Source organism: Gastrolobium bilobum, unplaced genomic scaffold, assembly GCF_033153095.1.
Source record: "Gastrolobium bilobum isolate Gb01-03AN ecotype WA unplaced genomic scaffold, APGP_CSIRO_Gbil_v1 utg3741, whole genome shotgun sequence".
NCBI classification, from domain to species: domain Eukaryota; kingdom Viridiplantae; phylum Streptophyta; class Magnoliopsida; order Fabales; family Fabaceae; genus Gastrolobium; species Gastrolobium bilobum.
This window is the reverse complement of record NW_026896266.1, coordinates 30,586-57,306: the sequence shown is the minus strand read 5'-3', so window position 1 is coordinate 57,306 and position 26,721 is coordinate 30,586. Positions and strand designations below refer to the sequence as shown.

Genomic DNA, 26,721 nt, shown 5'->3' with positions numbered 1-26,721 from the left:
TGTTTCAAGAATTTATTATTTCATCACACAATCTTATTATATTACAGTTTTTGGGTGTTGGGAAAAAGAATTTTACATTAAGGGAGCGTTTGGTTTAGGAGAAATTTTTTTTTACTAAAGAAATAGAATTAGTAGGAATATGGTGAGAAATTGAGTTAGGTAGGAAAATTAAAAAAAAAAAAGTTATTTGATTAAACGAAATTTTACAGGAAAAATTGAGTTAAATATATTTAGTCCATATTTAGTTGAGATAAAATTTTGATGGAAAAATATGACAAAATTATAAAATAACCCTTATATATTTGAACATGTGACCTGTAATAATCCTTTCCAATCCAATGTGACTGAAAAAAAAAAAAACTGATCAGTTGAGTACAAGATATATTAAAAAAAATTGCATCCATTTATTTTATATTTTATACAAAATTTGCATCTACATAAACCTTTACGATCATCACTATATATTATCTCAAAACTCTAAACAAAGTATAAGCATGATTCTAGTAATTACCCAGTTTAGATTCTGCCCCTACTCTTTTTAGTTTCATCATTATAACAAAAAATTGTAAATAAGTACTTCACAGTTACGAACTATGTAGTTTAGTAACCCACATTCTCTCTCCCAAATATAAATAACTAGGTTGCAGACAATCATTCAGAGAACGACAAGGAGAGAGGAGATGCTTGCATGGATGTATTATTACCGATTGGAGGCATGTATTATTGCCATCCCTGCTTTACTCGTTGGTTAACTGCAATATAAATGACTTTGTGGACATTCTTGTAAACGGGGAAGACTTACAAATTGAGGCAACAAATGTAAAAGTACCTGAATATGGGTCCATAATGAATAATATATGACAAATAAATGTACAAATAAAAGTACACCTATAATTTAGACATAACGTTTTCAAAACACATAAATCGAATACAAAAATTATCCTGCACATAATTACAAGAAAAATTGGATGGCCTTGTCTAAAACAATGTAAACATAAGTAAAACATGGCTATTCTATTTTATTTTAGTATCACCACGCTATGTCGACTGATGCCATGAGATGATGGTTGTAAGTAGCAAGCTACGGTGTAGGCGAGAAATCATCTCAAGACCCAATGGCTGAACTGAAAGCCACCATGATGATCATGTAATTTCAGAAGCTTAACTGCTACAGCCCAAATATGAACTTGTACATTCCTTTCAGTTCACTTTCTGCTTAGCTTTTCATCAGCTCCCACACAGCTAACGTGTTATGTCTGCATTTGATTGGAACTGGGACAATGACAGCAAATCTAAATTTGGAATCATAGATCATAAGTTCACCTCCAGTGTTTTCAGAACCTGTATGTTAGAATCATAGATCCTCACATATTTGATTTTGTGAAGTTGAACTAACTGTGCAACCTTATCAGGTGTAGGGAGGTCATCAGCATTTCTTCCATAGCAGATCCCAATAAAACTCCCATAGCAACAATCTGACAGAATTTCATAAAGATCAAATAAAAATGATGTGTGTCAGTTGAGACTTAGAAAGACACAAAAAATGCTAGCTCTATTAGTTGTATCTGCAACCCAAAACAAACTTTTTTTTTATTTGCAATTTATGTGGTTGGTTAACGATTGTTAGATGAACATGTGACTTGTACCACACAAATGAAAAGAAATAGATTACCCAAGTCATTTCAAGGGATTAATGCCTAGGAAGAACACAAGATATATCATACTCTATCTGATATGATTATACTCTAATCAAAAAAATTGGACTTCAACCACTCTTTCAAAAAAATTAAGTAATCCATCTCTGAAATTCCTTAATAGACTCATATCATACCTACAACTCTGAATCCAGGGAATGTCAACACTCAACACATCTAAAACATAGGTAAAGGACCATTTACCAAAAACAAAAACAAAAAACATAGGTAAAGGACCATCTAATATGTACAAATGACCCCCAACACATGACAAATATAAACCAACACACAGAAAACAAGTGTACATAAACAGTAGATAGAATACTAAAATATAATAAAAACAAGCAAAACTAGCAGACAAACATGGAGACTAGCTAAAACAAGAAAGGTAGATGGAATGGGAATGTAATGGAATGAAGTAATAAGAACAAACCCAGAAGCATAAGCACAAGTGATGCAAACCAAATAAATTTCACGAAGGAAACCAAAAAAGAGAAAACCAAACTAACTCTATAAGTATTTAGTTGTTGAAGAACAGAAATATTACATGTCAAATCTTTTTATCTCAATTATACTCTGTGAAGGGTTGTTAATGATAACGTTGGTGATTAGCATCATGGTTTTGGATTTCCACATAACAGCAAAATCAAACATGATTTGTTAACACAATGAAAATCATAAATAACAATAGAAAACAAACTACCATAAAGTTTCTTAAGTTAACCAAAATAAATGTCCTAAAACCCTATACCATAACAAGGTAATCACTCAAACCATAGTAGTCAATGCGCCGCAAGCCGCGCCAGTTGCGCTTTGCGGAGCTTCGCCTCAACCATTCTCGCCGCGCCGCACCAGATCGCAATAGCGGTCATTGCGGCCGCAATTGCGGCCAAATCTCGCCGCAACAGTGCCTTTTTATGGTTTTAACCCTAACTCTCCCTTTTTGCCTCTCTGTTGTGTGTCTCTCTTCTGCCTCTCATGCTCTCTTTATCGCGCTCGTTTCTTCCCTTCTCTACTTCTCTCTTATAGTATCGAAGTTCAATGCGAAAGCCATGAATGAAGAAGCAAAGCTTTGAGTGAGAGAAAGAGTGAGAGAGAAGATAACGGAAAAAAGGAGAAAAAGTGAGAAAAATAGTAATAGAGAGAGAGAACAGATGAAGGAGAAAAAGAGAAACTGTGAGAGAGAGAACGGATGAAAGAGAAAAAGAGAGAAAGTGAGAAAGAAGGAGATTCTAATCTATCTTCATTCAAAGAAAAGAAAAGTACATTTGTCAGAAAAGTGATTCACAAGTCACGGTAACTAAGTAACCTGGTTACAGTAATAAAGGGTAAAACTATTTCTGTATCCCAAAAAGAAAAAGAATGCATCATTAAAAGGTAACTAAGGTAAAACAGTAAAGTATTATTTGTATTTTTTTAGGTGTTATTATTATTTTAATAATTTATTATGTTACACACACACACACACATATATATATAATTTGTTTTTTTAAATATATATATTTTTTCCACTATTTCCGCAACCGCAACCCGCAATAACGCTATAGCGGTTTTGAGGGTTGGCCGCATCAGGCCGCAATCCTCATTTGATAACTATGACTCAAACTTTCTCAACCCCACTCGTATAAAATGCATTATTGAGTTCAATTTCCCTACCTTAACACCAAAATCAGTCACTTGTTTCCGAGTTATAATATCTTGGAAGACACATCTAATGAAGGTAAAACAGTTACATTACAATGAGGAGGTGATGACATTTTACTGAAAAATACAAGCCTTTAATCCAATATGAGAACAACCAAGACAATATCAAGTTTCAAAATACCAGACAATACAATGGATCCATCTCCCGTGATAGGAGATGTGCTTCCATTGGTGGTGCACGTGACAGATAAATGGGGTGGGTGAAAATATTGTAATTTTTTTTTTTTAATCTTTAGTCATATGATTGTATGGTTCAGTATCAATCATCCAGATAGTATTCTTGCAGAAAAATATATACATCAGAGGAGTGCAGATGGGAATATATGAGGAGATATGAAAGTTCCATCTGTTCCACCCAACACAAGTTTTTCACAAACCAAAAACCTTATTTTTTGCCAAAGATTATGTATAATTTTAAATAAAACTTGGACATGACACAAATTATTTTTAACATTTCAGTTTACACTTCAAAGGTAACAGGACATACTTATGGATCATACCATCTATTTCCAAGTTATTGTGAGCATGAGTTAAATAAACCTCAAACTCCTTATTCAACATGCATAACCAAGGAAGACTTACCCGAGCTGAGTTGACCACAATCGGTGGAAAACAACTGGACTACTAGTGGTCTGTTTAATACAGTGTCGCCAAACCCTTGGATGTACCCAACGAAATCACCGGACTTCTCTCTCCCAACTTCTCCGCCAGTGGTGATTCTGTGAACAAAACTCCTCTGCAACTCGATACGGTCAGCTGGATGCAGATGCTATGAAATAAAGGGTCAAAGGTGAAGGTCAAGCCCGACAAGTTGGTTCTTTCCTTCATGCATTTTGTCAAAAAAACATAAACAAAGAGGGGAAGGGTAAAGCAGATATTTCTGGAAAGCAAACCACAGTAAGACTTGAAAAAGGGTAATCAAAAAAATATTAGTAATTGTATGTTAATCTGATACAAAGAGGTCTCTATTTATAGAGACTAAAAAACCTAATTCTTGACCTAATGGGCTTGGCCCAATACAACAAATACTAATAATAATAAAAGACCTAATATTTACAACACTCCCCCTCAAGCTGAGGAATAGATATTTATCATTCCCAGCTTGCCAGTAAGTTCTTGAAATCTGTCCGAAGGAAGCCCCTTTGTCAATAGATCAGCTAATTGATGCCCAGTGGGAATGTATGGAGTGGTAATCAACCCGCTATCAAGTTTCTCTTTGATGAAATGGCGGGCGACCTCAATATGTTTAGTCCGATCATGTTGAACCGGATTATGAACTATACAAATAGCACTTATTGTCACATAGCAGCTTCATAGGTCCCTCACATTTTATTTTGAGATCATCAAGTACAACTTTCAGCCACAATAACTCACAAATGCCTTGAGCCATAGCTCGAAATTCAGCTTCTGCACTTGACCTGGCAACCACATCTTGTTTCTTACTTCTTCATGTCACTAAGTTACCACAAAGAAACATGCAATAACCAGTGGTAGATCGACGGTCAGTCACGGATCCAGCATAATCAGCATCAGTGTAAACTTCTAGAGAGAGATTGCCATCACGTCGGAATAACAATCCTTTACCAGGAGTAGCTTTAAGATACTGAAGAATTCTCTCTACTACTTGCATGTGTTTCTCCTTTGGATCGTGCATAAACTGACTGACAACACTAACAACATAAGCTAGGTCTGGTCTATTATGAGCCAGATATATCAATTTTCCAACTAGCCGTTGATATTGTCCTTTATCAACTGGAGGACTCTCCTCTTCATAGCCTATCTTGTGATTCTGCTCAATAGGAGTATTAGAGGGTTTACACCCAAGCTTTCCTGCTTCTTTGAGAAGATCCAGAACATATTTTCTCTGGCTGATAAAAATTCCTTTGCTTGAATGAGTTACTTCTATCCCTAGAAAATATCTCAGTTTCCCAAGGTCTTTGACTTCAAACTCAGAGGCAAGCCGTGTTTGCAGAATCTGTCTCTCCAAAAAATCATCACCTGTGATAATAATATCATCAACATATACAAGGAGCACAGTAAGCTTCCCATTTTGGGAGTGCTTGAAGAAAAGAGTGTGATCTCCTTGACTCTGTCTGTATCCTAAGGTCATCATAACCTTAGTAAACCTTCCAAACCAGGCACGAGGTGACTGCTTCAATCCATACAAGGCCTTTTTTAATCTACAAATTTTATTTTCTCCCTTCACAGAATCAAAACCAGGCGGGATTTCCATGTAGACTTCTTCTTCTAACTCACCATTCAGGAAAGCATTTTTCACATCAAATTGATTTATATCCTAATTGTAATGGGCAGCAAGGGATAACAAGACTCTCACCGTATTCATCTTTGCAACTGGAGCAAAGGTTTCTTCATAATCAATGCCATAGGTTTGAGTGTAACCTTTGGCGACTAATCGAGCCTTGTATCTTTCTAGAGTTCCATCAGAATTATATTTCAGGACATAAATCCATCTGCATGCCACTGCTTTCTTTCTGTTAGGTCTATCAATAACTTCCCAGGTTTTATTTTTCTCCAACGCATTCATCTCCTCTTGCATGGCTTGAGCCCAATTCCCATCTTTCAAGGCTTCATGTACTGATTTTGGGATTGAAACAGAATCTAGTGCTGATACAAAGCTTTTGTGCTGCACAGAAAGATTAGCAGAGGAAACAAAATAGGAGATAGGGTATTGAGTACAAGAGGGACAGGAAGAACAAGATTTCTTGGAACAAGATCTTTTTCCTTTTCTCAAAGCAATGGGTAAATCATCAGAAGCAGTAGTAATGGGTAAGTCATCAGAAGTATTAACATCATGATCAGAAATATGAGATTCAGGACTTACCAGTGGTTCAGACGATTGAGGTTGCTGTTGAGGCAATGTGGGTTGTTTCCTTCTTTGATATACCAATTCAGGTGTCACAATCTTCTGTATCTCTGGTGTACTTGATGTATCAATCACAAGAGGATCAGACATGGAAGGAACAGGAACAAGAAGAGGTGACACTGACACAGGTAAAGGAATAGACACTGGAGGTTCAGACTCAAAAGATAGCAAGATGTGATCCGTGACTTTATTTGCGGGAGATTGTGACACCAGATAGTACAGCCCACCTTGCTCTTTAGCACTACCAATCGTCTTCCCCGTGGCGAGATCCTGAAAAACACAATGGGTAGGGAAGAAGGTTACAGTACAATTCAAATCTTTTGTAATTTTATGAATAGAAAGAAGATTCGTGGAGAGTTTAGGAACATGAAGAGCATCTTTAAGATGTAAGGACGGCTGTAAGTTTATGTTACCAGAACCCGCAACTGATGTATGTGAGTCATCAGCTACGGCTATGGTATGAGTTCCAATGGTAGGATTATAAGATGTAAAGGGGTCAGCACAACAAGCCATATGATCAGTAGCCTCAGAATCAACAATCCAAGAATATTTAAAATCAGTATATGAAGACAAAAAAGAATAAGTTTTGGAGCTCATACCAGTCATAGCCAAAGTATCAATATCAGATGGCTTACTCAGAGAATCAAGGATGGTGCGGAGCCGTTCCAACTCATCTTGACGGAACGCAGGTTGGGTCTCATTAGGTGCAGGAGCTATTTCAGAGGAAGTAAAATGTGCTTGACCACGCATCCTTGCCATCTTGTCTAAGACCGTTTGCTTTCCATGGAGGCGAAAACATAGATCCTTGATATGACCCGTTCTTTGACAATAAGAACACCAGCGATCATCTTTCTTCGGTCTATAAGATGAACCATCAGAAAATTTTCCAAAGGAGTTCCTTTGAGAAGAACCATCCCTTTTTGTTGAAATCATAACAGACCCATCAGTGTGATTAGAGTCAGAAGGAGTTGAAGTAGTAACTTTAGATGAGAGCATAATGGACCCTTCTGACACTTTGGTATCCATCATGACAGCCCTGCGACTTTCTTCACCCCTGACAATATGAAAAACTTCAGAAAGAGACGGTAATTGTTCCTTACCAAGAATTTGAACTCGAATAGGGTCATATTCGGAGTTGAGACCACAAAGAAAATCATAGATCCTATGGCGTTCAATGGAGGCGGTCAGAGTGGCTGCATCCTTGCTACATTCCATCTTCAAGTTCTCGTACTGATCAAGCTCAGTCCATAATTTATTCATAATACCATAGTATTCAGTTATAGAGAGAGAACCTTGCTTGGTAGAAAAGATCTGATTCCTCAGATCATAACAAGTGGCAGCATCTTGCTTCATTGAATAGATCTGCTTAAGAACGCTCCAGATCTCAAGAGCAGTAGGTAAAAACATGCAGTGTTGACTAACCTCAGGAGTCACAGAGTTCCATAGCCACGTCATAATAAGGGAGTCTTCATCATCCCAATCAGAAAATGTTGGATCTGTTTTGGCAGGAACAGGTCCTTCAATATGAGAAACTTTACGACGTCCTTTGAGAATGGTACGAACAACCTGAGACCATTGTAAATAATTCTTTCCATTCAGACGATAATTCTAATGAAGAGCAGGAAGATCATTGTGACCAAGAGGGGTCACCACAGACTGTGTAGAAGAATTTTTTTTTGTATTTGCAAGGGTTGATTCAGTTTCAGTGTCGGAGCCCATGCTGCACAAAAACTAGTTAAAGAACAAGCTCCAAGAAGCCAAAAAAATTCGGAAAAAAATACCAAACGAAGTTCGATCAAGGATTTGAACACAGATCCAGAACGGGCTCTGATACCAACTTGAAAAAGGGTAATCAGAAAAATATTATTAATTGTATGTTAATCTGATACAAAGAGGTCTCTATTTATAAAGACTAAAAAACCTAATTCTTGACCTAATGGACTTGGCCCAATACAACAAATACTAATAATAATAAAAGACCTAATATTTACAACAGTAAGCAACTCAATGATGCTTACGTTTCGGTTTCAAACCACACAGAGGAAGAGTGTGTTCATTTCGAACATGCAAAACCACTTCCCGGTCGCCGTTTCCAGATTTGCTCTTCAAGCCCCACACGAAGGAGGAGCTTTTGCATATATGTACTCAGGGGTGCTACTAAGCAACTTTATCTTTCTTCGCGCTTTAGATGAGGGTACTTTGGTCTGCAAATGGATGCCATTCTTGCCATTTAGCCGGTTAACTATAGAATACCACCATCAACTTGTCTTTCAGAACAGTGATTTGTAGTTGCGTTTTACAAGCATTTCTCAATTGCTATGCAAATATAACAGCCGGGGAAATATTTCAAAACTCTCTACCAAACATGGACGTCACACTTTCCCACAGTCAGATGCATAGGTAAATTTTTGAAAATCCTGAACCAAACACCACCTAAGTGGGCAAATCAAAATATGCCAAATTTCAAATTTGGGCTGCACACAACCTACATCTGGATAGCACTCCTCCTCAGTTACCTCAACAGGACAAATACCGATTTCAGAACATATTCAAACCATAAACTCAAACTTTTGCTCTCCAAATTTTCTTGTTCTGGTTCTCTTGCATCTGGTTTCTTCTCTTCGGCGCTTTCTCATCTACTGCTTATCTTTTGCTTTCTCTCCTTCAAGTACATTCCTCCTCTTCTCTTCCTTCAGCCTTCACTTTTTTATCTGCAAGAGACTAAGAAAAAATACAGGATGTCAGAAGAAAGTGCAAGTAGTGCTTTGAAATGGAAAACAATTGAGCTGCATCATAGTAAAGTCACTTACTATGAATGCTATTGCTACAGAACTTCATGGAAAACAAAAAATCCAAGGATCTCTTCCAAGCAAATATCATTTTCAGAGTATTATCCTAAACATCAATGGCAGGAAATTACGCAACCGAGTCAACTTGCATAAAAATTCATTTCTATGACAAGAATTTCTCAACAGGCAACTTGATCCAGATATTCAAAAATCATTTCAAGATGCTTTTATCTGGTTGAACCTGAAAGCCTGAGTACCATTATCATAAGCCCATCAACATCTTCAATCTTTCCATGCCACTGCAGGGTCCAAAACATAAGAGTTACTCAAACTTAAGACACATTAAAATTTGGCTTGTAACTGCCCATAAAATCATCTAACGTGTTTGCTTTGAGTCTGATTTGTACTCCACAATGATGTGAATGGGTAAAACAATTATAAGTTTTCAACTACAAGGGTCATCTAGCAAATTAAAATCATGCACATTATATAAAACATTTTTAGTTATGCCACCATATTTGAGGACGTAACAAATACCTATCTGGAAAGGAAGGAATCAGCTCTTCAATTACTCGAACAATAGCTGAACATTTTGCATGCTTCCCACATGATGACTGTTCTTTTGTTTCTGCATGAAATAGAACAAGAGAATCAATGACAACTTCACAATTATACTATCTTAATTATTCTATTGGTGAGAAAAAAAGTCAATTCATGCAATAACAATTAGAAAAGGTATGCTGACATACTTTAACTTTGCTGAAGCTGAAAGAAGGGCCATGAAATCCAAAATAATGTCAAATGAAAATTAAAGACTTATATTTAATACAATGAATTAGTAGTAGCTAGCAATATGGTAATACAGCAAATTTTAGATAAACTGGTATGAATACACAGAATATTCGTTGTGATTATAATAGGCAAAATGGCAGAAACTTTCAATACCTTCCACCTCTTCAACTTGATTGTCACCGCTGAGGTATAAACTCTGGCTCAAGTTTAAATTTAGGCCTTCAATTATGGCAAACTCCTCCACCATGCGACCTATGAGATTATATGCAAGCATGCTTGTCTTATCACAGGCATCTTGGGTAGCAAGGTATTGATTTTTGCATAGGCTGTACTTGGTGGGTATAGATTCTGTCTCCTCACAAAATAAGCTATCTGTGTCTCTTGGATCTCTTTCAGTGTCAGATTCATAAAAATCATGTCTCATTATAATATTTTCATCTGATTCTCTGTCAAGTGAAATAACTGAAGAATTATTGGTTTTGCCGGCCATAAATGTACTAAAATGCTCTGTGCTTTGTCCCAGGTATTGGTTGGTAGTCACGTTAGGTGGAATGGTGTGAACTTCGAATTCCATATTTACTGAATAACATTTCTTAGTTTGAAGCTTTTCAGAATCTCTATTCAACCTTTCACTGGTTGTAATTGGACAGAGAGAAACATTTTCCTGAGTCATAGAGGTAGAAGGATGGGACTCAAATGGAGTAAAATCCCCAATACTTTCTGCTCCGCAACTTGAATCCATCGAAATGAATGTTCCGTTTACAAATTGTCTATCCTCTGGAAGTTGACTATCATCATCATCCTCATCACTGCTGCTGTCATCACTGTCTTCCAATTGCTCCATATAAGCATCATTAAAGTCTTGATCAAATTCATGGTCAGGCAATAAATCCAAAACAATTTGTTTTGTCTGAGCACTCACACTTAATATGCAGTCAACTTCTTCTTCAATATACTTCTTCTGGAATAATGCATTGTGCATGCCGTCATTAGAACCCCTATTAATAACATCCAGGATCTGTAATAGAGACTTTGGAATGCTATCCATTTCACTGCACTCAACAAGAAATTCAATCAAAAAATTTACAAAAGCTGTCCGTAAGCTCCTATTTGATATTATAGCCTTTGGTTCTATGAGAAGCTGTAAACTTCTTAGCTGTGGCACTGTCCCTACTTTTTTAACAGACCATATAGCATTCATAATATCACTCTGCAGGGACTTTACTTCAGGTGAAAATTGGTAAAATTCTTCTGAAAATATGTTATGGCAACCAGTTATAAGTTTTAGGGATAAGTCTGCTACTGCCATGGCTTTGGCTAATGGCTCTTGTAGCTCATTTCCTCTATCAAGTTGTGAAAGCATCTCCCTACTGATTTTCTTTACTAGCTTGATTAGATGGTCACGTCTCCATCCGAGTTTGCGCGGTTGTAACTGAGGTATGGGTGCTTTCACTCCTTTAAGTTTTCTACGCATGGCAATCAGGCTCTGAGATGGCAAGTTATGAAGTTCCTGCAATACCTTTGCTACAGCAGCATGAGAAGATTGCGATCTCAATCCAGACAACGGCTCACACCTATCTCGGAAATTCTGTGGATTGGTGAGAAGTTGAAAAATCTGTTTACAAGTTTTTTGTTTATGGTGGTTATGGCTTTTGCTACCCAAAAAACTTGAAAGAGAACCCTTGATAATCTTTTTCAAATTGCAACGAGTTCTTTCAGACTTGACTGAGCCACCAGTAACTATCATGGCAAGAAGGTACAGACCCTTGGTGGTCAATTTATCGAGGCATGATGATATCAACCTTTTTATGTTTGGTGTGTGCATCAGATGAATATCATCCTGAAGGACATGATTCTCTCTTTCAATGTGGTGCTTTCCAAAGGCACCTTCAACACGTGTTCTTACTGACTCATAAAATATCTGAAATGGTTATTAGATTATCAATTTATCATTCAAAGAGCATAGTAAATAACCATAGACAAAATACAATAAAGAAGTACTTACATCATCTTCCCTGAGTAAAGACTCGGACAAAAACCTGTAGACAAAAAAACAGGTGGAAGAAAATCATTCAGTAGAGTTAAACCAGGTAATAAAATCATTGACAAATAAGGCACTCACTTATTTTTGAAAAAAAAATTCAACTTCTCCCATTCAGATTTTGAGGTAGGAATGCCCATTAACCACCTGTGCCATTTTCATATTATGTAATTAAATTAAATTTAATTAATATCTAACATCAAAATAAAACAAAACAAAGCTGATATACAACATAAAGTATCTTACCTCCTCATAAGTTTGATCTGTTTCTCTTGACGCTTAATATGTGACAAAATTGATTGGACGTCTGTTCTACAAAACTTCATTTCTTAACAGCGGTGATCCAACCTAAAGAAAATGTGCAGAGAACGAAAATATATTACTGCATTCTTGCACCTCTACAAAATTAATCAGTGTGTTCATAGGTCATAGTAAAATGCTATGAAGCACTGGTACATTATGACACATCTTAGTATTAAATAATACTTTTAATATAAAGAGTGTATTTCACATGCAGACTGCAGTACCAACAACAAACAAGAAAATAACACAAAAAAATAAATAAATAAACCCAAGATATTAAGTATCAAACCAGGCAACAGGCAAACCAATACAAAAGGAAGAAAAAGATTCAACCAACATGGAGTGTAGGGAAAATTCACTCCACAGGCAGGCACAAGTTCATAATAGAAAAATAAAAGAGTAAAGACAAAAAAAAAAAAATAGAATTAACTGGAACACCGAAATCACCGAATAACCCGAATGAGTGAGTAACAGCTAACAGGGAAGAGTGGAAGACAAACCAGAGGCACAGCACAGGGAACGCGACGGTCAAAGCGCCTCAAAACGCGACGGTGGAGCAGCTCAGAACGCGACGTCTGGAGAAGACGAACGCTGCGGTAGGCAGGAGCTTCAAGCAGCAGATTTGGGGAATTTTTTTTGGAGGGGTTTGGGGACACGATTTATTAGGGGACAAAACCGTAAATATATACTGAATGAGATCTTTGTTAAAAGATGGCTGAAAACCTAAACGTCAGTCAGATAGGGTTTGGTAAACTACTTGGTTGGAACATGCATTCTTTTATATTTTCAACCTATATCTTTTTTTTTTAAATCGTGTAGATCCAAATATCACGGGAAGAGATTATACTTACTACTTTTTTTTCTTACTACTTGTTACAATTAAATCTTAACTGTTGAATTTTGTCATTCTAACGATTATAATTATTAGGTCTAATAAATTACAATCGTTAAATTGGCAGAAATCAACAGTTAAGATTTGGTAGTAACGAGTAGTAAAAATAAAAATTAATGCAAAAGTGTAGGGGAAATTCAACTGCGATATGTCTTCAAAAAAGTTCTCTCTTGCTCTATTTATTTTATAATTGGATGTAATTTTATAAGTGGATAAGAATAAGGGGATATAAATTAGAAGAAAGTTATATTTATAATATATTTTTATTTGTAATCTCTTACAATTATATTTTAATTTTTATTTTTATCAATCAATGGTTATTATTTTCGTAAATTAAATTTATTGATTAATTATTAATTCGTAAAAAATAATAACCATTAATTGACGGAAATCAACGATTAAAATATAATTGTTAGAGGTTGTAAACGAAAATAAGTTGTAAGTATAATTTTCCTTTATAAACTAATGCAAATATGATATAGATAAAAATAAGTGGAAATAATTTTATAATTTTTTTTAACTTTTAAAATATACAGACATTTAATAGTTTATAAAATAATTTTGATAAATATTTAAGTTTTTAAAAAAATTAAAATATTTTCAAAACTTAATAGTCCTATTTAATAGATATAGAACCAGGTGGATAAAATTAAATATTTTTTATTTAATTTATAAATATTTAGATATTTATCAACTTATAAAATACATTTTAACAAATATATAAGATATTTATGAACAATTTTTTATAAGTTATTTTTAAAACTTACTAATTAGGAATTTACATATCTCAAAATATTAAGATATTTATAAATAAATTTTATAATTATTTATAACAACATACAATAATCTATCCTATCATATATCTCGATAGTATCTTAACATGATTAGATATTGTCGGCATATATTTTATATTTCTTTTGAATTGTGTCAATATAAATAAAATATCATAAGGATATAATATATATTAGTATTACGAAAAAAATAATTCGCCCTCTTAAAAGGGGTTAAACCTCTTAATTAAAGTACTTTCTGCAAAAATAAGACACATGTTAACTTCCTTTTCTTTTAAATTTTAAGTTCATTTTTTAATTAATTATGTATTTTTAATATAATTTTAAACATTTTGTTCCCTTGAATATATCTTTGCTCTCTATTTTTACAATTTACCTAAATTTAAAAATATAATTTTTTTATATCTTTTAGCATCTATCTCTCTCGCTCTCCATATATAAACGGTACAATAATCGAATCTAAAACAATTTTGTTAGATGGTGAATGCTTCTTCAATCTCAATGTCCAAATATAAATTTTTAATATAAATTTTTTTTTTAGTCGGTTCAACCGATTGAGATCCTTCTTCAATCTCAATGTTCAAATTTTCAGATTCAACATCAATAGTATTGATAACTGATTCCATAAGATAGGCCTGAAATGTAGTAAGATAATAAGATATTGAAATATCACAACTACATAAACTCACTTCTAAAGCTATTACTCACACAAACAGTAACATATTACTTCCATTTCTATAAGAGAAAGAAAAGTAAAAATTGAATTTTTATAACCATGCGTGAACCTCTAGAGGAAGGTGACTTTATTTGCATAACTCCCATACCAAACAGAGCCTCTAGAGGAAACCAAGCTTATAGTATGATGCAGATATTGTCAAAAGCGATATAAATTTTCATTAAAAGTAGTCAAACGGAACCTAGGGAATAAAAGGAAAAAAACTAGCACTTGCTGCATTTACACAAATATTATATAGTACAATCCAAGCAGATCTAAGCCATAAATTGAAAAACCCCATCTATTTTACTCTCAAAAAAGTATCTACGGTAGTTCCAAACCAAATAACGTATCAGGCTAATGTTGACAAATAACAAAACAAAGTGAAAATTTGAATAATTTTTTTTAACAAAACCATAGTATATTATATTAATGTTGACCAATTTCAAGGGTCCCTAACTGTCAATTCCATCTCAATTGCTACAATATTAAATACTCACCCTTTGTAAGTTAAGACAGATGCACATGAACACTAATGGTTTTTAAAAATGATCCAAGTCATCAAGCTAGTGAAGACTTTGATTTACGGTTTTACGTGCACATAATTTGGAACAGTGGCCAAAGTGTTACCGTTGGCAAAAAAAAAATATCAAAATATCACGCTAACAGTAAATTTTGTCAAAATGTCACGTGACATATTTCGCTACACTGTGTAGCGAAATATATGTGCAAATAATTCGCTACACGGTGTAGCGAAATATGCCACGTCAGAACAAAAAATGTCATGTGTCAAACAGGGAGATTTAATCGATTAAATCTCTCAATTTAATCGATTAAAGATTTAACATGCACCCTTCCGTCGTTGGAGAAGTCTGATTTAATCGATTAAGAAGGAGATTTAATCGATTAAATCTAAGTCAACCATTTTTTTCAGTTTTGACCATTTAATCGATTAAATTTTCAATTTAATCGATTAAAGAGGAACAGATTAGTAGATAATTTTGAATAAGAGATAAAATAATTATTAATTAATTAATGAAGGAGAAAAGGGTAAAAAAAAAAAACCAGCAAAATAGTAGCATTATATTGAAGCTAACATGTAAAAAAATAAATAAAAAAGAAAATACCAAATATTTCTATTACCAATCTACTATTAAATCCTATTTTTCAGCTGATAGTAAGAATATCCTAGTAACAAAAATGGTATGATACATCTTACATCAATGTTTCAAGAATTTAATAACTTTTTGCATAATCGTATTATATTACATTATTTTTTGGTCTGCGGAAAAAGAATTTTACATTAACTGAGCAAATCCAAATATGCCAAATTACTAATTTGGGCTGTACTTGACCTTCTGGTCCTCATTTTCATAAATAAGCCTCAGAGATGAGCTCCCTCAACAAGACAAAAATCAATTTCACAACATATTCAAGTCATAAACTCAATCCTCAGATCTCCGAATTTTCTTATTCTGCTTGTCTTGAGCCCGGTATTTCACTCGTCTTTCCTCTCTTTGCCGCTTTCTCGACAACTGCTCATCTTTTGCTTTCTCTGCTTCAAGTACCTTTCTCTTCTTTTCTTCCTTAAGCTTTCGCTTTTTCATCTGCAAGATGCTCAATCAAAAGACATAAGAAATAGTGCTATAAAATAATATTTTTTTGCAAGGGAATATAACCCCTAACCAATGAACCAATGTCACCAAATCAAGCCAAGAAATCTTGGATAGAAGTTGGAATAAAAGTCATTAGTCGACATAATTACCTTCTCATTATTCATTAACTGGAGGTGTTGAACAAGGGCATGAACTTTACGCTCACGAGGTTCCATTACAACACCCCTTGCCCTTCTCACTTCAAGTAATGGCTTTTTCCGCTTAGGTATATCCTTCGATTTTGATGCAAAGGGAAGACCTTCCTGTATAGACTTGGGAATCACCAATGGATTGAACTTTCTGGGTTTTCTTTCAATTTTCTGCAAGAAACGAAAAATAAAAAAGGATAATAATATTAAGTAAAGACAAAACCGTAAGGGAGGAGAAATGTCTCAGAGCACATCAAGAAGGGAGAATATCTATGGGTATCAAACCAGAACATACCTTGTAAAGTGAATCTTTGTTTACAGGTATAGGAAGATTGTGTTCTCTTCTCAATTCTGCAACAGTTCTCATTCCTTTCCAAGTCCGGTCACGAGGCTGCAATGCTGTTGTCAATGGATTATGAAACTGAGGAACTTCAATTTGAGTCCATGCACGCAGGAAAACAATGTCACTCATCAGAATTTTGTCTTCAAAAGTGCACCTAGCAATTCCTTCTTTGGTTTGCCCACCCTTCCTTTTTGGTTGGTTACCAAGTTCTTCTTTAGCAGCCTGCCAGATTAAAAAAAAAATACTTAGCACAAAATAGATAACAAAATATAAGTATCCAACTGACATTAACAGGATGAATCATCAGTATAATATATGCATTTGTCTCCAGGTTACAAGTCACAGACCTTCTTGACCTGCCCCCTAATCCCACTGACTGTTCGAATAGCTGCACCTTCAAACCGAGCTATTTCAAGATCTGAAGTAAACATATCCTTGATAAGTGCTGTCTTCTTGAATATCTTGCATGGGTAACCAACCAATTTGATTTTCTTCACTATTCTTGCCGCATGATTAAACTCAAGTACAACTGCAGTTGCAGTAATCCTAAATGTTGCCTGATAAAATTAAATACAATTTCTCAGGCACAAAGCAAAATTATAACAGGAATAAAACAAAAGGGTAAAAGTACAAAAACAGCATCCACAGTTTGAGACTCGAGAGGACGTAAAAGAAAGTCATTTAACAAGAGAAAAGTATGTGCAGGCTGACCTGATTGTTTGATAAATTCTGAATGGCAACTATCCCAGTGTTGGGAGGAGCAAGAGGGCCCCAAAACATAGCAAGGCAATGCATGTGCTCTGGAGTGTATTTTAGCATACGATGCCTTCCATTGATATCCTCAATAGCATAAACTGGGGTTGTCTGGTAACGCCTCCATCCTACAGAAACAATAATTGGGTCTCTAGTCTTCAGAACTTTCTTGTGCCACCTGTGCCGCTTTAGCCTGGCCTGGAAGGAAAGAGAAAGCAAAAAAATATTTTTGAAAACCAGCAAGAGATGAGGAAGAAAACAGAAAGAAGATGGGTGAATTTAAAAGAAAGGGTAAAAAACAAGAAAGTGTTAACGACATTGACATGTTTTTTGAGCCAAATTTTCATCTTCTATACAAACTGATGTTCCTTTCCTTCTATATAGATGGTCCATGTCATCATTCATAAAAAAAGACATAGATTATTCATTATTCCATGTCTGCAACATCAAAAGGAAGTCCTGCCCAAACCATCCTAGTATATACAGCTATATGCACTATTCCAAACCCAATTACAGTATATTCTCATATTGATGCACTACCAAGTTCCGTGACATGTCACTTGACCTTGAGATCATTGCATTAAACAACCTGGCCAATTAGAGTCCCTTACAATTGACTTTGAATCAACATATATTTCCCTAATCCCATCCATAATCATAAAAGTCTTTGGGATCCAATAGTTTTCTAGACTTAAAAAAGTTTCCAACACTCGTTTCCAGTTAAACTTTATAAGGAACTATGCTTTAAAAAATTCCACTGACCTGCATGTATCCAACATTTTCCTCCTTTAAACCAACCCCTCCAACCAATATTGGATGGTAGGGATCAAAGTATTCAACCATCTCACAAGGAACATCATGAACCTCCATTCTTAGGTATGTCCCTGTTCGGAAGCCTTCTATCTCTAATCTGGTAGCTTCATCAAGATCATTGAGTTCAGCAATATTCATTTGTTTCCGAAGCTCAATCTCCTCCTTCAACTGGTAAAACACCAGAGTTAGTAGCCATTCTATAACATGGTAGTTACTAGTTAACATTTAATGTAAGCAATAAGTTTTACCTTGTCAAAATAGCTACTTTCATTAGCTTGACCACGATGGAACTTGGCCTCATTTTCATGACCAGTATCTTCCTCTTGTGACCCAAAGTCATCACCATATTGAGAATCAAATTTTGCACGAAGAGCAAGTTTCTTAAGCCTCCGCTCCTCAGCTTTCAAATTATCAACCTTGTGCACTGTCGCTGCAATAGCATCATCTGTCCGGTTATTCTCATATTTTTCTCCTGTTTCTAGATCTTCAAAGTCACCATAGGCATCATCATTTTCCTCTTCAATATTAGCTTTTGGTAGTGCATTTCTGAGTGCAGCTTTTGCCAAATTTCCAGATACAAAACGGTTGCGAATCTCCTCATCCTCTATCTCATTCAATCTCAGATCCAAAAATTGTGCACACTTGGAAAAATCCTCAATGTTGATCATTCCATCATTCAATTCATCTCCCATGTATTGCTATAGATTTTATAAGATAAAAGCATAGAGTTTCTTAGTTTATGAAGCAACCAACAAGATTCCGAAGGAGAAAGAAAGAAACATATACATCTCAGATAATATATATAGCTTTTGTAATTGTCATTAACAGGAGAAAAACATGCAAAGCAACAATTAAATGAAAAATTCAGTACAAGTCGTGCAAGGTAGTAAAGGACCAACCTTTTTCACTTCTTCTATGGGCTTAAAAAAGTCATCCTCACTTTCCTCATCTTCACTGTTATCATTCTCTTTGTTTATAGGGGTTGAATTAACAGTTGAATCCCCATACACAAGTTGCATCAAACTAGGAGTTTTCCGTGAGAGTGTTCTTTCTGCCAAGGACTCTTTCCACTTTGAAACATTTCCCATGTCATCTTCTATAAGGAAAATCAAAAAAGAAAAGTCACAAACAATATAAAGTCTCCAGTAACAAGCCACTGATTTATAGCAATTAACTTGGGAGAAACAAGTGAGAAAACATGTCATGTACGAAGTACAATCATATCATCCATCTTGACTGAACATTGATTTACCATACCTAGTAATGAGATCATGACTAAAGCGTTTATACAACCAGATAAGAACAGAAAATGTATAGGTATTAAACAATCAAAGGAGGAAAACTGCACCAGTTGTGTCATCATTATCATTGTCATCCTCCTCCTCTTCTTTTGAAGAATCTGAATCAGAAGATGCCACATCATCCCTGGCAGCACCGTCCTCTTCTTCTGAATCCTATCAATGAAGTTGGTCTAGAAATTATGAGCATTCCACTACAGCATTCTCAATGCAAACTGACATATATATCACATGAAACAAAAGCAAAACCAAATTTATTCACACACTGAGTTAATTTAAGTTTAAGCTTAGCCTACAATTTAATGCAATCAAGGTTTTTTTCCTATTCAAACAAATTCCTGAAAGAATTGAAAGGCAATGGCCATAACACAAGCTAGTTTCTTTACTCTGAGGCATGATTCCGTACAATAAACAACATAACTTAAAGCTCACCATCAGATCACTTTGATCAACGTCATTTCCAAATATTACTCTTCTCCTTCGTTTTCCTTCATGAAACTCAATATGTTCTTTTATGTGGTCTTCATTAGTAGCTTTACTACCTGTTGCATCAATATCTTCATCAGAAGAACCACAGGGTTCACTGTCTGTCATGGCATCAATTTCATCTTGATCAGATGATTCTGAACCATCCAAATCCATTTCATTATTATCTTCACCAACTATACCAGCTCCAATAGCTTGTCCAGACTGATATTCTTCGTTTGTACCCTGTACATCAGCTAGAGCTTCTGATTGAGGCCTTTGACCAAAAAGATTGATAAAGCTGTTCTCTAGTTTTTCATTAATTGAGTATTTGGTATTCTGAAGTGATTTCACCAAAACCTCCCCTACATCTCTGTCCTTTCCTGTCAAAAGTTTAGAAGTACGAATTTTAATAAAAGGAAATACTAGAATAGGGAAGAAATAGGAAAAGTAAAGCAAATTCACCACTGCGTAATGCATGGTCTAACCTGAAAATGTAACTGGTAATCATATTATAACGATACAAGTAATAAAGGAATAAAATAGAAAAGTGATAAACATTCCAAGACAACACAACACCTGGAAATATTCTATTAAAACAACTGCCACTATATGATCATAATATGATTTAACGAACAAGGATAAAATGCATGCAAAAGAGAAATTATCTAATAACCTTTGCTTGTCATAGCAGAGTTTTCATCATCAACTTTTGAAAATTGAACGAGGTGATCATTAATATTTATGTATACAGCGTCTTTATCGTACAACAGATCCCCAAGGCCAGACATGGGAGCATAGAATAACTTTTCCTTATCGCGCAGTCCTTTCTTTTTTGCAGCAGATGGAAGAGGACAAGGATCAGGTAAAACAGTAATACCATCTAAACTGTAATCACCCACTCCAGCTATGTGCATCTGATTTCCAAAATACAAATTAGAGTACTAATATTTGGAGGAAAATAAACAGAACACTTAAAGTAACACCCAATAACCGTACCACTTTAAGCAAGTAGTCAAAATTTTACACATTTCTAGCAAGCATCAAGCTAAAACAGTGAAATTATGCCATAACTAAATTCCTTTTGTCTAATATATATACTCTAAATCCTTTAAGAATGATGAAAGAGTTCTTAGATGCACTAGAGTGCATAAATAAAAAGAAAATAGTTAATAAGTAGTTGATAAACGTATATACAAACATATGCAAGAATTGGTAACTTTGAAATTAAATTTAAGCAAAATTCTTACGAAAATTTAGAGCAACGAATATTAGGATTTAGGATCACATTGAGATAATCTTTGCACTAATTGGTAGTAATCAATATACTGCAATAGGACCAAAAATATAAAGCATGAATTTGTTCAAATTAAAACAGGACAACACAATGTGAATTGTGAGATAGGAGCTAACTATAATATGAGGAATATATAAATAAAAGTATGAATATAGAGGAGAGTGAGGAAAACAATGTCCGACTTATTGCTCAAAAATATCTCAATTCTCAAGTAGCAATGGAGGGCACTATCCCTTGCATATTCTTCCAAAAAACATTATATTATAATGAACATAATTTCAAATAAAGACAGTAATATTGTAGAACTGTTGAACACACCTTATGGTCCCTTTTCAAATTACAGCCTCTAAGATAACCATAAAGTGTGACTTTTCTGTCACATTTATTATTTGCATGCACTTTTTCAGGAGGAGTGATATCTTCAAAACGATCTACCAAAACATACGGATGGGAAGTTCGCCAAGATAAAGGATGAAACTTCATGACTGAAATAAATCGAGCAAGATTGTGAACTTCACGATTGACATACCTGTTCAATTAGGAAAGGCAATGTTATAAAGTTTAGCAAACACTATTAACCTACGGGTATAAAAGAGGAAACTGTAATAAAAAAACAGATTTCTGATAACTTCTTACTTTCCATGAATAAGGCCTGATAAGTAAAACAATTTAGCTCCATCATATATTTCAGTCCAAAACCGGTGTTTGAGTCGTTGTTTGGTTTTCCTCAACTTTTTAGCATCCTTGAACTTGTCAAGATGAGTAAGAACCCCCATGACCTTCGGGAACCCATGAACTTGCAAAATATTAAGGAATTCAAAGGTTTCCTGCAAGAAGTAAAATCTCAAAAGACAGGAAGCATATTTTGTAACATTAACCACAAACCAATCTCATCTAAATTACATAGTAGCACTGTGACACGAGTTTAAACACAAGCACAAACCTATCTTTATTCTCTAATAACTCACCATTTCAAAGCCATAACTCCCGTCTATAAGAAGAAGAGCTAGATCAGCAAACTTTGCCGCATCTATCATGCCATTGATATCATTTGGGCATTCCACAAACTGCAGACGTCTTTGCTTTCCTGACACATGTGATCAAACATTTATTGGAAATCCAGAGTCATCCCCCTCCACAGAAATACACGTACATTGATGATAGTAACATGATAAACAAAAAAATGCACAAACCTGATACAATAGTAATTGGACCACGAACATCAGGCAAATTATGTTTCGTATAATGGTTAATCAAAGACTTTATCAACAGTGACTTCCCAACCTGAAGGCAAACCAAATTCACGCCAGCAAGGCAACATTAACAAGTTACATTGAGTTGTGTTCCCATATCTTCACTTTCACCCGAAATCTCAATATTGGAACTTCGAAGAAAAAAATAAGAGAACACGCACCTGGGGTGGACCCTGCACGACGACGACGTAAGGAGCGGGTTCACCATAAGTGCGGTCAATGATAGGAACGTGAAGGCGGCGCTGCTCTTTCTCGACGGCGCGTGATTGCAATCTCTTGGCTTTGTTAGAGGAAGAAAAAGCGAATGCCTTAGGGTTTTGCTTTTTCTGATCCTCTCCGGCATCGTGCTTGTTTCTCTTCTTCTTGTCGGATTTCGCACCAGATTTACGGAACCTGTGAGCCTTATTGGATTGATCAGCATCGTTGATCGCCATGAAAACAGGTAGCTGAACTCTCTCAAGTGTTTCCTAAGGTTTAGGGTTTACCAGCTTCCAGTTTCAGAAAGGCGATGGCGGTAACGTTAAAATATGCTCTTTTCAACAATGGTTCGACCCGGAAACCCATCCATTTACCCGATTCTTACTTTTTATTTTTGAAAATAATATGGGTTCGGTTTGAAAATAAGTATAAATTGGGTCCCAAACATAGATTACAAGTTCTACGGCATTTGTAATTTTAAAAATGTGTATAGTGTGTTTTAAAAAAATTGTAATTATAGACAAATATTGTAGATCTTGGAGCTATTCAACTAAATTTTAGAATTTGTGTACTTAAAAGATAATGAGTTCAATTCTTGAGAACCGCAATTTTTGAAGATGATAAAAAAACTTAAACTTAGTGTCTGTTTGGATCCTCTCTTTTTTAAGTTAAAAACTATTTATAAGCATAAGCTAGGCCAAACAAGTTTTGGAAAAAACTCTTATAATGAAAAGCTCTTTTTTTATAATGAAGAAAAAAGCTGAAAACTAAAAGCTCCTAGGAAGAGCTTTTTTTTAAGCTCTTATCTATTTTTCTTGAATTGTGTGTTTTTTTTTAAATAAAGAGTGATAAAGATAAAGAGAGATAATTTTCTTGGAGTATGTGCTTTTAAGTAATTTTTAAGCTATATTTTTGATGTAATTTCCAAACAGTTTTTAACTTTTTTTTTAAGCTCTTATTTTTAGCTTTAGCTTATAAGTAGCTTCTAGCTTAAAAATAAGAGGATCCAAACAGGCTCTTGGACTAAATTAGTCTAGTACGTCAAAATTTGAGAAATATTTATTTATTTACCAAGCAAAAATTATAATTATTATTTATTGTGTAAATAAGTAAAGGATGATATGATTCTTTTTCTTTAATCATATATTTTCACTTAACCCTTTTATATTTTTAATTAGGAAATCAAGATAGGGTTCAACAAATTTTGTCTTGGGATTATTTAAGATGTGCATGATAATATTTATATTCTTTATAGTGTTTTTGGTATGCTTATAGGAAAAATATATATTTGACAATACTATTTATTTTTATAACTAAGGAATGAAAATGAATTTAATAAATAGTATATTTAGAATTTATATTTTTCGAGACCACCGAATCATTTTTCGAAATAGAAAAATAAATTGATTTTATCATATAATACATCTAACTATTAATGTTCCTATACTTTAAAAAAAACAATTATAATGATTTTATCATGAATGACAGCGGATTCAGAAGCTGCTGCAAAAGGAATGAAATGTTCACACATGACACACTAAATATTCTTCTAAGTTTGGAATCTCTTGAGGAGTTTACCTCACCTTGTGTGGCTGCATAATGTTAATGCAAATTAATATAATTGAAATTGAGGATTTTAGGGATTGTGTAACATTTCAAGAGCTGATGAGGGTGGAGAGTGATCGTCGGTGTAAAAAAATGAGGCACAGATAAGAAGCGGCTCTTGGCATTAGTTGGAGAAGTATATAAATAAATCAAATCAACACCTAAACAACAAAGATTCAGAGGTTGTACAAGTATGAGACTATACGAGTTGATGATAGCTTAAAGAAAATAATATATACTACTTATATTAACAAGATGCATATACTTTGGCCCCTTAGTTTAACTTGTTAATAGTGGTCCCCAACCACAGGCTCCCCTTAGACCTTCTTGATAATAGTATAAAGTCGGGTTGAGCTCGAGCTAGCCTGGTAATTGGCTAGAGGTGAGTGGAGTACTTGGGCCTTGGGTACTCAATTAAGGCGAAGAGTATCAATATTGAGTTTCACACACTTAAAGAGGGAGATTGTTGGAATATTCAAGTGTGATGAGTCAATCCTATATTGGTTGGTAATTAGTGTAGATACAATGTATATTTTGATGATAACAGAGTGGCAACAACAAAAAGACAAGATCATTTGATCAAGAGCAACAAGGAATGATTAGAAGAGCAATAACAAGATCAAAGACAACTAACCATGGACAACATCTAAAAGAAGCTCAATATCATAACCATGGTGAAAAATGATGAAAACCAACAAAGTGTTAAGCATTGTCATATTCAACAAGTCAAAGCATCAAGTTCAAGAAAAGATTCAAGACAAGAGACATGAAGCTAAGTCTAAAATCATATTTAGAATATATCTTTAGGACTTAGAATATATGTGAGGGTATATGATAGATTACATTGCATGAGCTCAAAGTTTTTCTCAAAGTAAATATGTTTTTCAAATTGCATAATCATAACATTTATATACTTGAAAGAAATTTGAAAAATTCATGAAAATATCTTTGACATATTTTATAACTTCAAAAAATATTTATCAAGTCAAGATCTTTCACAAAAAGTAGTTGGAAGCAAGATAGAACACATTTGAACTTAAAATTTCCTGTTTAATTTCGCTGCTTCCTTCCATACAATATTTTGTATCTAAGATGATGGATTTGGATCTCGTGTTCTTCATAAAAGTTGTAGATCTCTCTTTTATCTTTTCAATGAGACCAAGATAACATTAATCCGACAAGTATAACTCAAATTATAGTCAAAATACGAAAAAATATTATTGTTGTCAAGTTGAGAATCGATTACCACTGCAACAGATCCCAACGGCTATAAAACGGCTAATTTTTCAAAAGTGATCCTAACGGCTATAAACAGCTATAAAACGACTAGTTTTTCAAATGAGATCCCAACGGCTATAAACGACTAGTTTTCCAACGGCTAGTTTTCAATGAAAACACTATATATGCATTCCCAATGACTCAAAAATATTGGACATCATTCCTACACATATTAAGCATACTTTGAGAGTTTCTACACTATCTTTTGCATATTCTTTCATATCTTTCAAAGATCAAACATATTTGAGCTCATATCTTGAAAATCCATATACCCATAGTGCAAGATCAAACATATTTGAGCTCATATCTTGAAAATCCATATACCCATAGTGCTTCAAGTTGTATATCCACACTTTGAGAGTGTATATTTATTTCCAAACATTTCCCTCCTTGTATTCTTAAGTTGAAAGGGTTGTGAGACCCATTGTTTGAGAGGTAGCCAAATACCTAAGTAAATTTGGAGTGAATTGTAAGGTTGCCAAGTACCCATAAACTTGGAGATTGTAAGGTATCCAAGAACCCGAAGTCTTGGAAGATTGTAAAAGTTTGTCAAGCACCCGTGAAGCTTGACCATTAGTGAAAGAGTTAATCGAGCGGCTTCAGTCTGGACGTAGGTCACAAGTGGTGGTGACCGAACCAGGATATATTGTGTTTGCAATTCTCTAAACTCTAAACTCTTTATTTCTAGCACTTCTCTAAACTCTAAACTCTTTATTTCTAGCACTTTATTGCTTCTTTGATATCTTGTATGTGCTAATGTAAGTTCAATAATTATGATATATTATATGTTATGGATTGTTTGAATGCATTGATTACCTTTTCATATATCAAAGTGTGCTTGAAATGATTATTTAGAAACTAGAAGGGGACTTTTGCGAAAATCTTGTAATACTCAATTCATCCCTATTGAGTATGGAAGCCACACTCCTAACAATTAGCTAAGTGAAGTGCATGTAAGTGACATGATCTATGAACTCAATACCTTAAGATTTTGAGTTTTAACATAGTA

At 34.5% G+C, this 26,721-nt stretch overlaps 2 protein-coding genes across 8 annotated transcripts; both read right to left on the bottom strand.

The window, feature by feature from the left end:
* Nucleotides 1-891: 891 nt before the first annotated feature.
* LOC133298510 (uncharacterized) lies at nt 892-12,843 on the bottom strand. Of its 5 annotated transcripts, XM_061497805.1 has the most exons (10): nt 12,708-12,843; nt 12,151-12,252; nt 11,986-12,051; nt 11,869-11,902; nt 10,017-11,784; nt 9,609-9,699; nt 9,093-9,370; nt 8,301-9,003; nt 3,981-4,167; nt 892-1,475 (listed from the first exon to the last, which is right to left on the bottom strand). In XM_061497805.1, exons 2-7 carry the CDS (start codon nt 12,228-12,230, stop codon nt 9,334-9,336), a joined length of 2,076 nt encoding a protein of 691 aa, XP_061353789.1. In that variant the 5' UTR covers nt 12,231-12,252; nt 12,708-12,843; the 3' UTR covers nt 892-1,475; nt 3,981-4,167; nt 8,301-9,003; nt 9,093-9,333. The 5 variants fall into 5 exon arrangements, with proteins under 5 accessions (XP_061353789.1, XP_061353790.1, XP_061353791.1 ...); XM_061497806.1 differs by lacking the exons at nt 892-1,475; nt 3,981-4,167 and adding an exon at nt 7,742-8,002; XM_061497807.1 differs by lacking the exons at nt 892-1,475; nt 3,981-4,167 and having other exon boundaries at nt 7,742-9,003; nt 9,093-9,177; nt 9,313-9,370.
* A 2,915-nt stretch (nt 12,844-15,758) lies between these two features.
* On the bottom strand, nt 15,759-23,111 carry LOC133298512 (uncharacterized). 3 transcript variants are annotated; one of them, XM_061497812.1, is made up of 16 exons: nt 22,793-23,111; nt 22,572-22,662; nt 22,347-22,465; nt 22,015-22,205; nt 21,697-21,907; nt 20,758-20,998; nt 20,049-20,464; nt 19,667-19,772; nt 19,214-19,414; nt 18,567-19,003; nt 18,268-18,486; nt 17,464-17,703; nt 17,100-17,309; nt 16,705-16,974; nt 16,371-16,580; nt 15,759-16,212 (listed from the first exon to the last, which is right to left on the bottom strand). In XM_061497812.1, the coding sequence occupies exons 1-16, from the start codon at nt 23,063-23,065 to the stop codon at nt 16,051-16,053; spliced, it is 3,597 nt and encodes a 1,198-aa protein (XP_061353796.1). In that variant the 5' UTR covers nt 23,066-23,111; the 3' UTR covers nt 15,759-16,050. The 3 variants fall into 3 exon arrangements, with proteins under 3 accessions (XP_061353796.1, XP_061353793.1, XP_061353794.1); XM_061497809.1 differs by having other exon boundaries at nt 18,567-19,016; nt 19,218-19,414; XM_061497810.1 differs by having other exon boundaries at nt 18,567-19,016; nt 19,218-19,411.
* Nucleotides 23,112-26,721: the final 3,610 nt, after the last annotated feature.

What these genes read in the sequence shown, in the direction of transcription:
- LOC133298512 (XM_061497809.1), bottom strand. Translation starts at nt 23,065, where the DNA reads ATGGCGATCAACGATGCTGATCAATCCAATAAGGCTCACAGGTTCCGT. An exon ending in TCAGGCCTTATTCATGGAAA is followed by an intron (nt 21,908 to 22,014) that starts GTAAGAAGTTAT and finishes CTAATTGAACAG; the next exon opens with GTATGTCAATCGTGAAGTTC. An exon ending in AAAATGTTGGATACATGCAG is followed by an intron (nt 17,704 to 18,267) that starts GTCAGTGGAATT and finishes CTTTCCTTCCAG; the next exon opens with GCCAGGCTAAAGCGGCACAG.
- LOC133298510 (XM_061497805.1), bottom strand. Translation starts at nt 12,230, where the DNA reads ATGAAGTTTTGTAGAACAGACGTCCAATCAATTTTGTCACATATTAAG. An exon ending in AATTTTTTTTTCAAAAATAA is followed by an intron (nt 11,903 to 11,985) that starts GTGAGTGCCTTA and finishes TTTTGTCTACAG; the next exon opens with GTTTTTGTCCGAGTCTTTAC. An exon ending in CTTTACTCAGGGAAGATGAT is followed by an intron (nt 11,785 to 11,868) that starts GTAAGTACTTCT and finishes TAACCATTTCAG; the next exon opens with ATATTTTATGAGTCAGTAAG.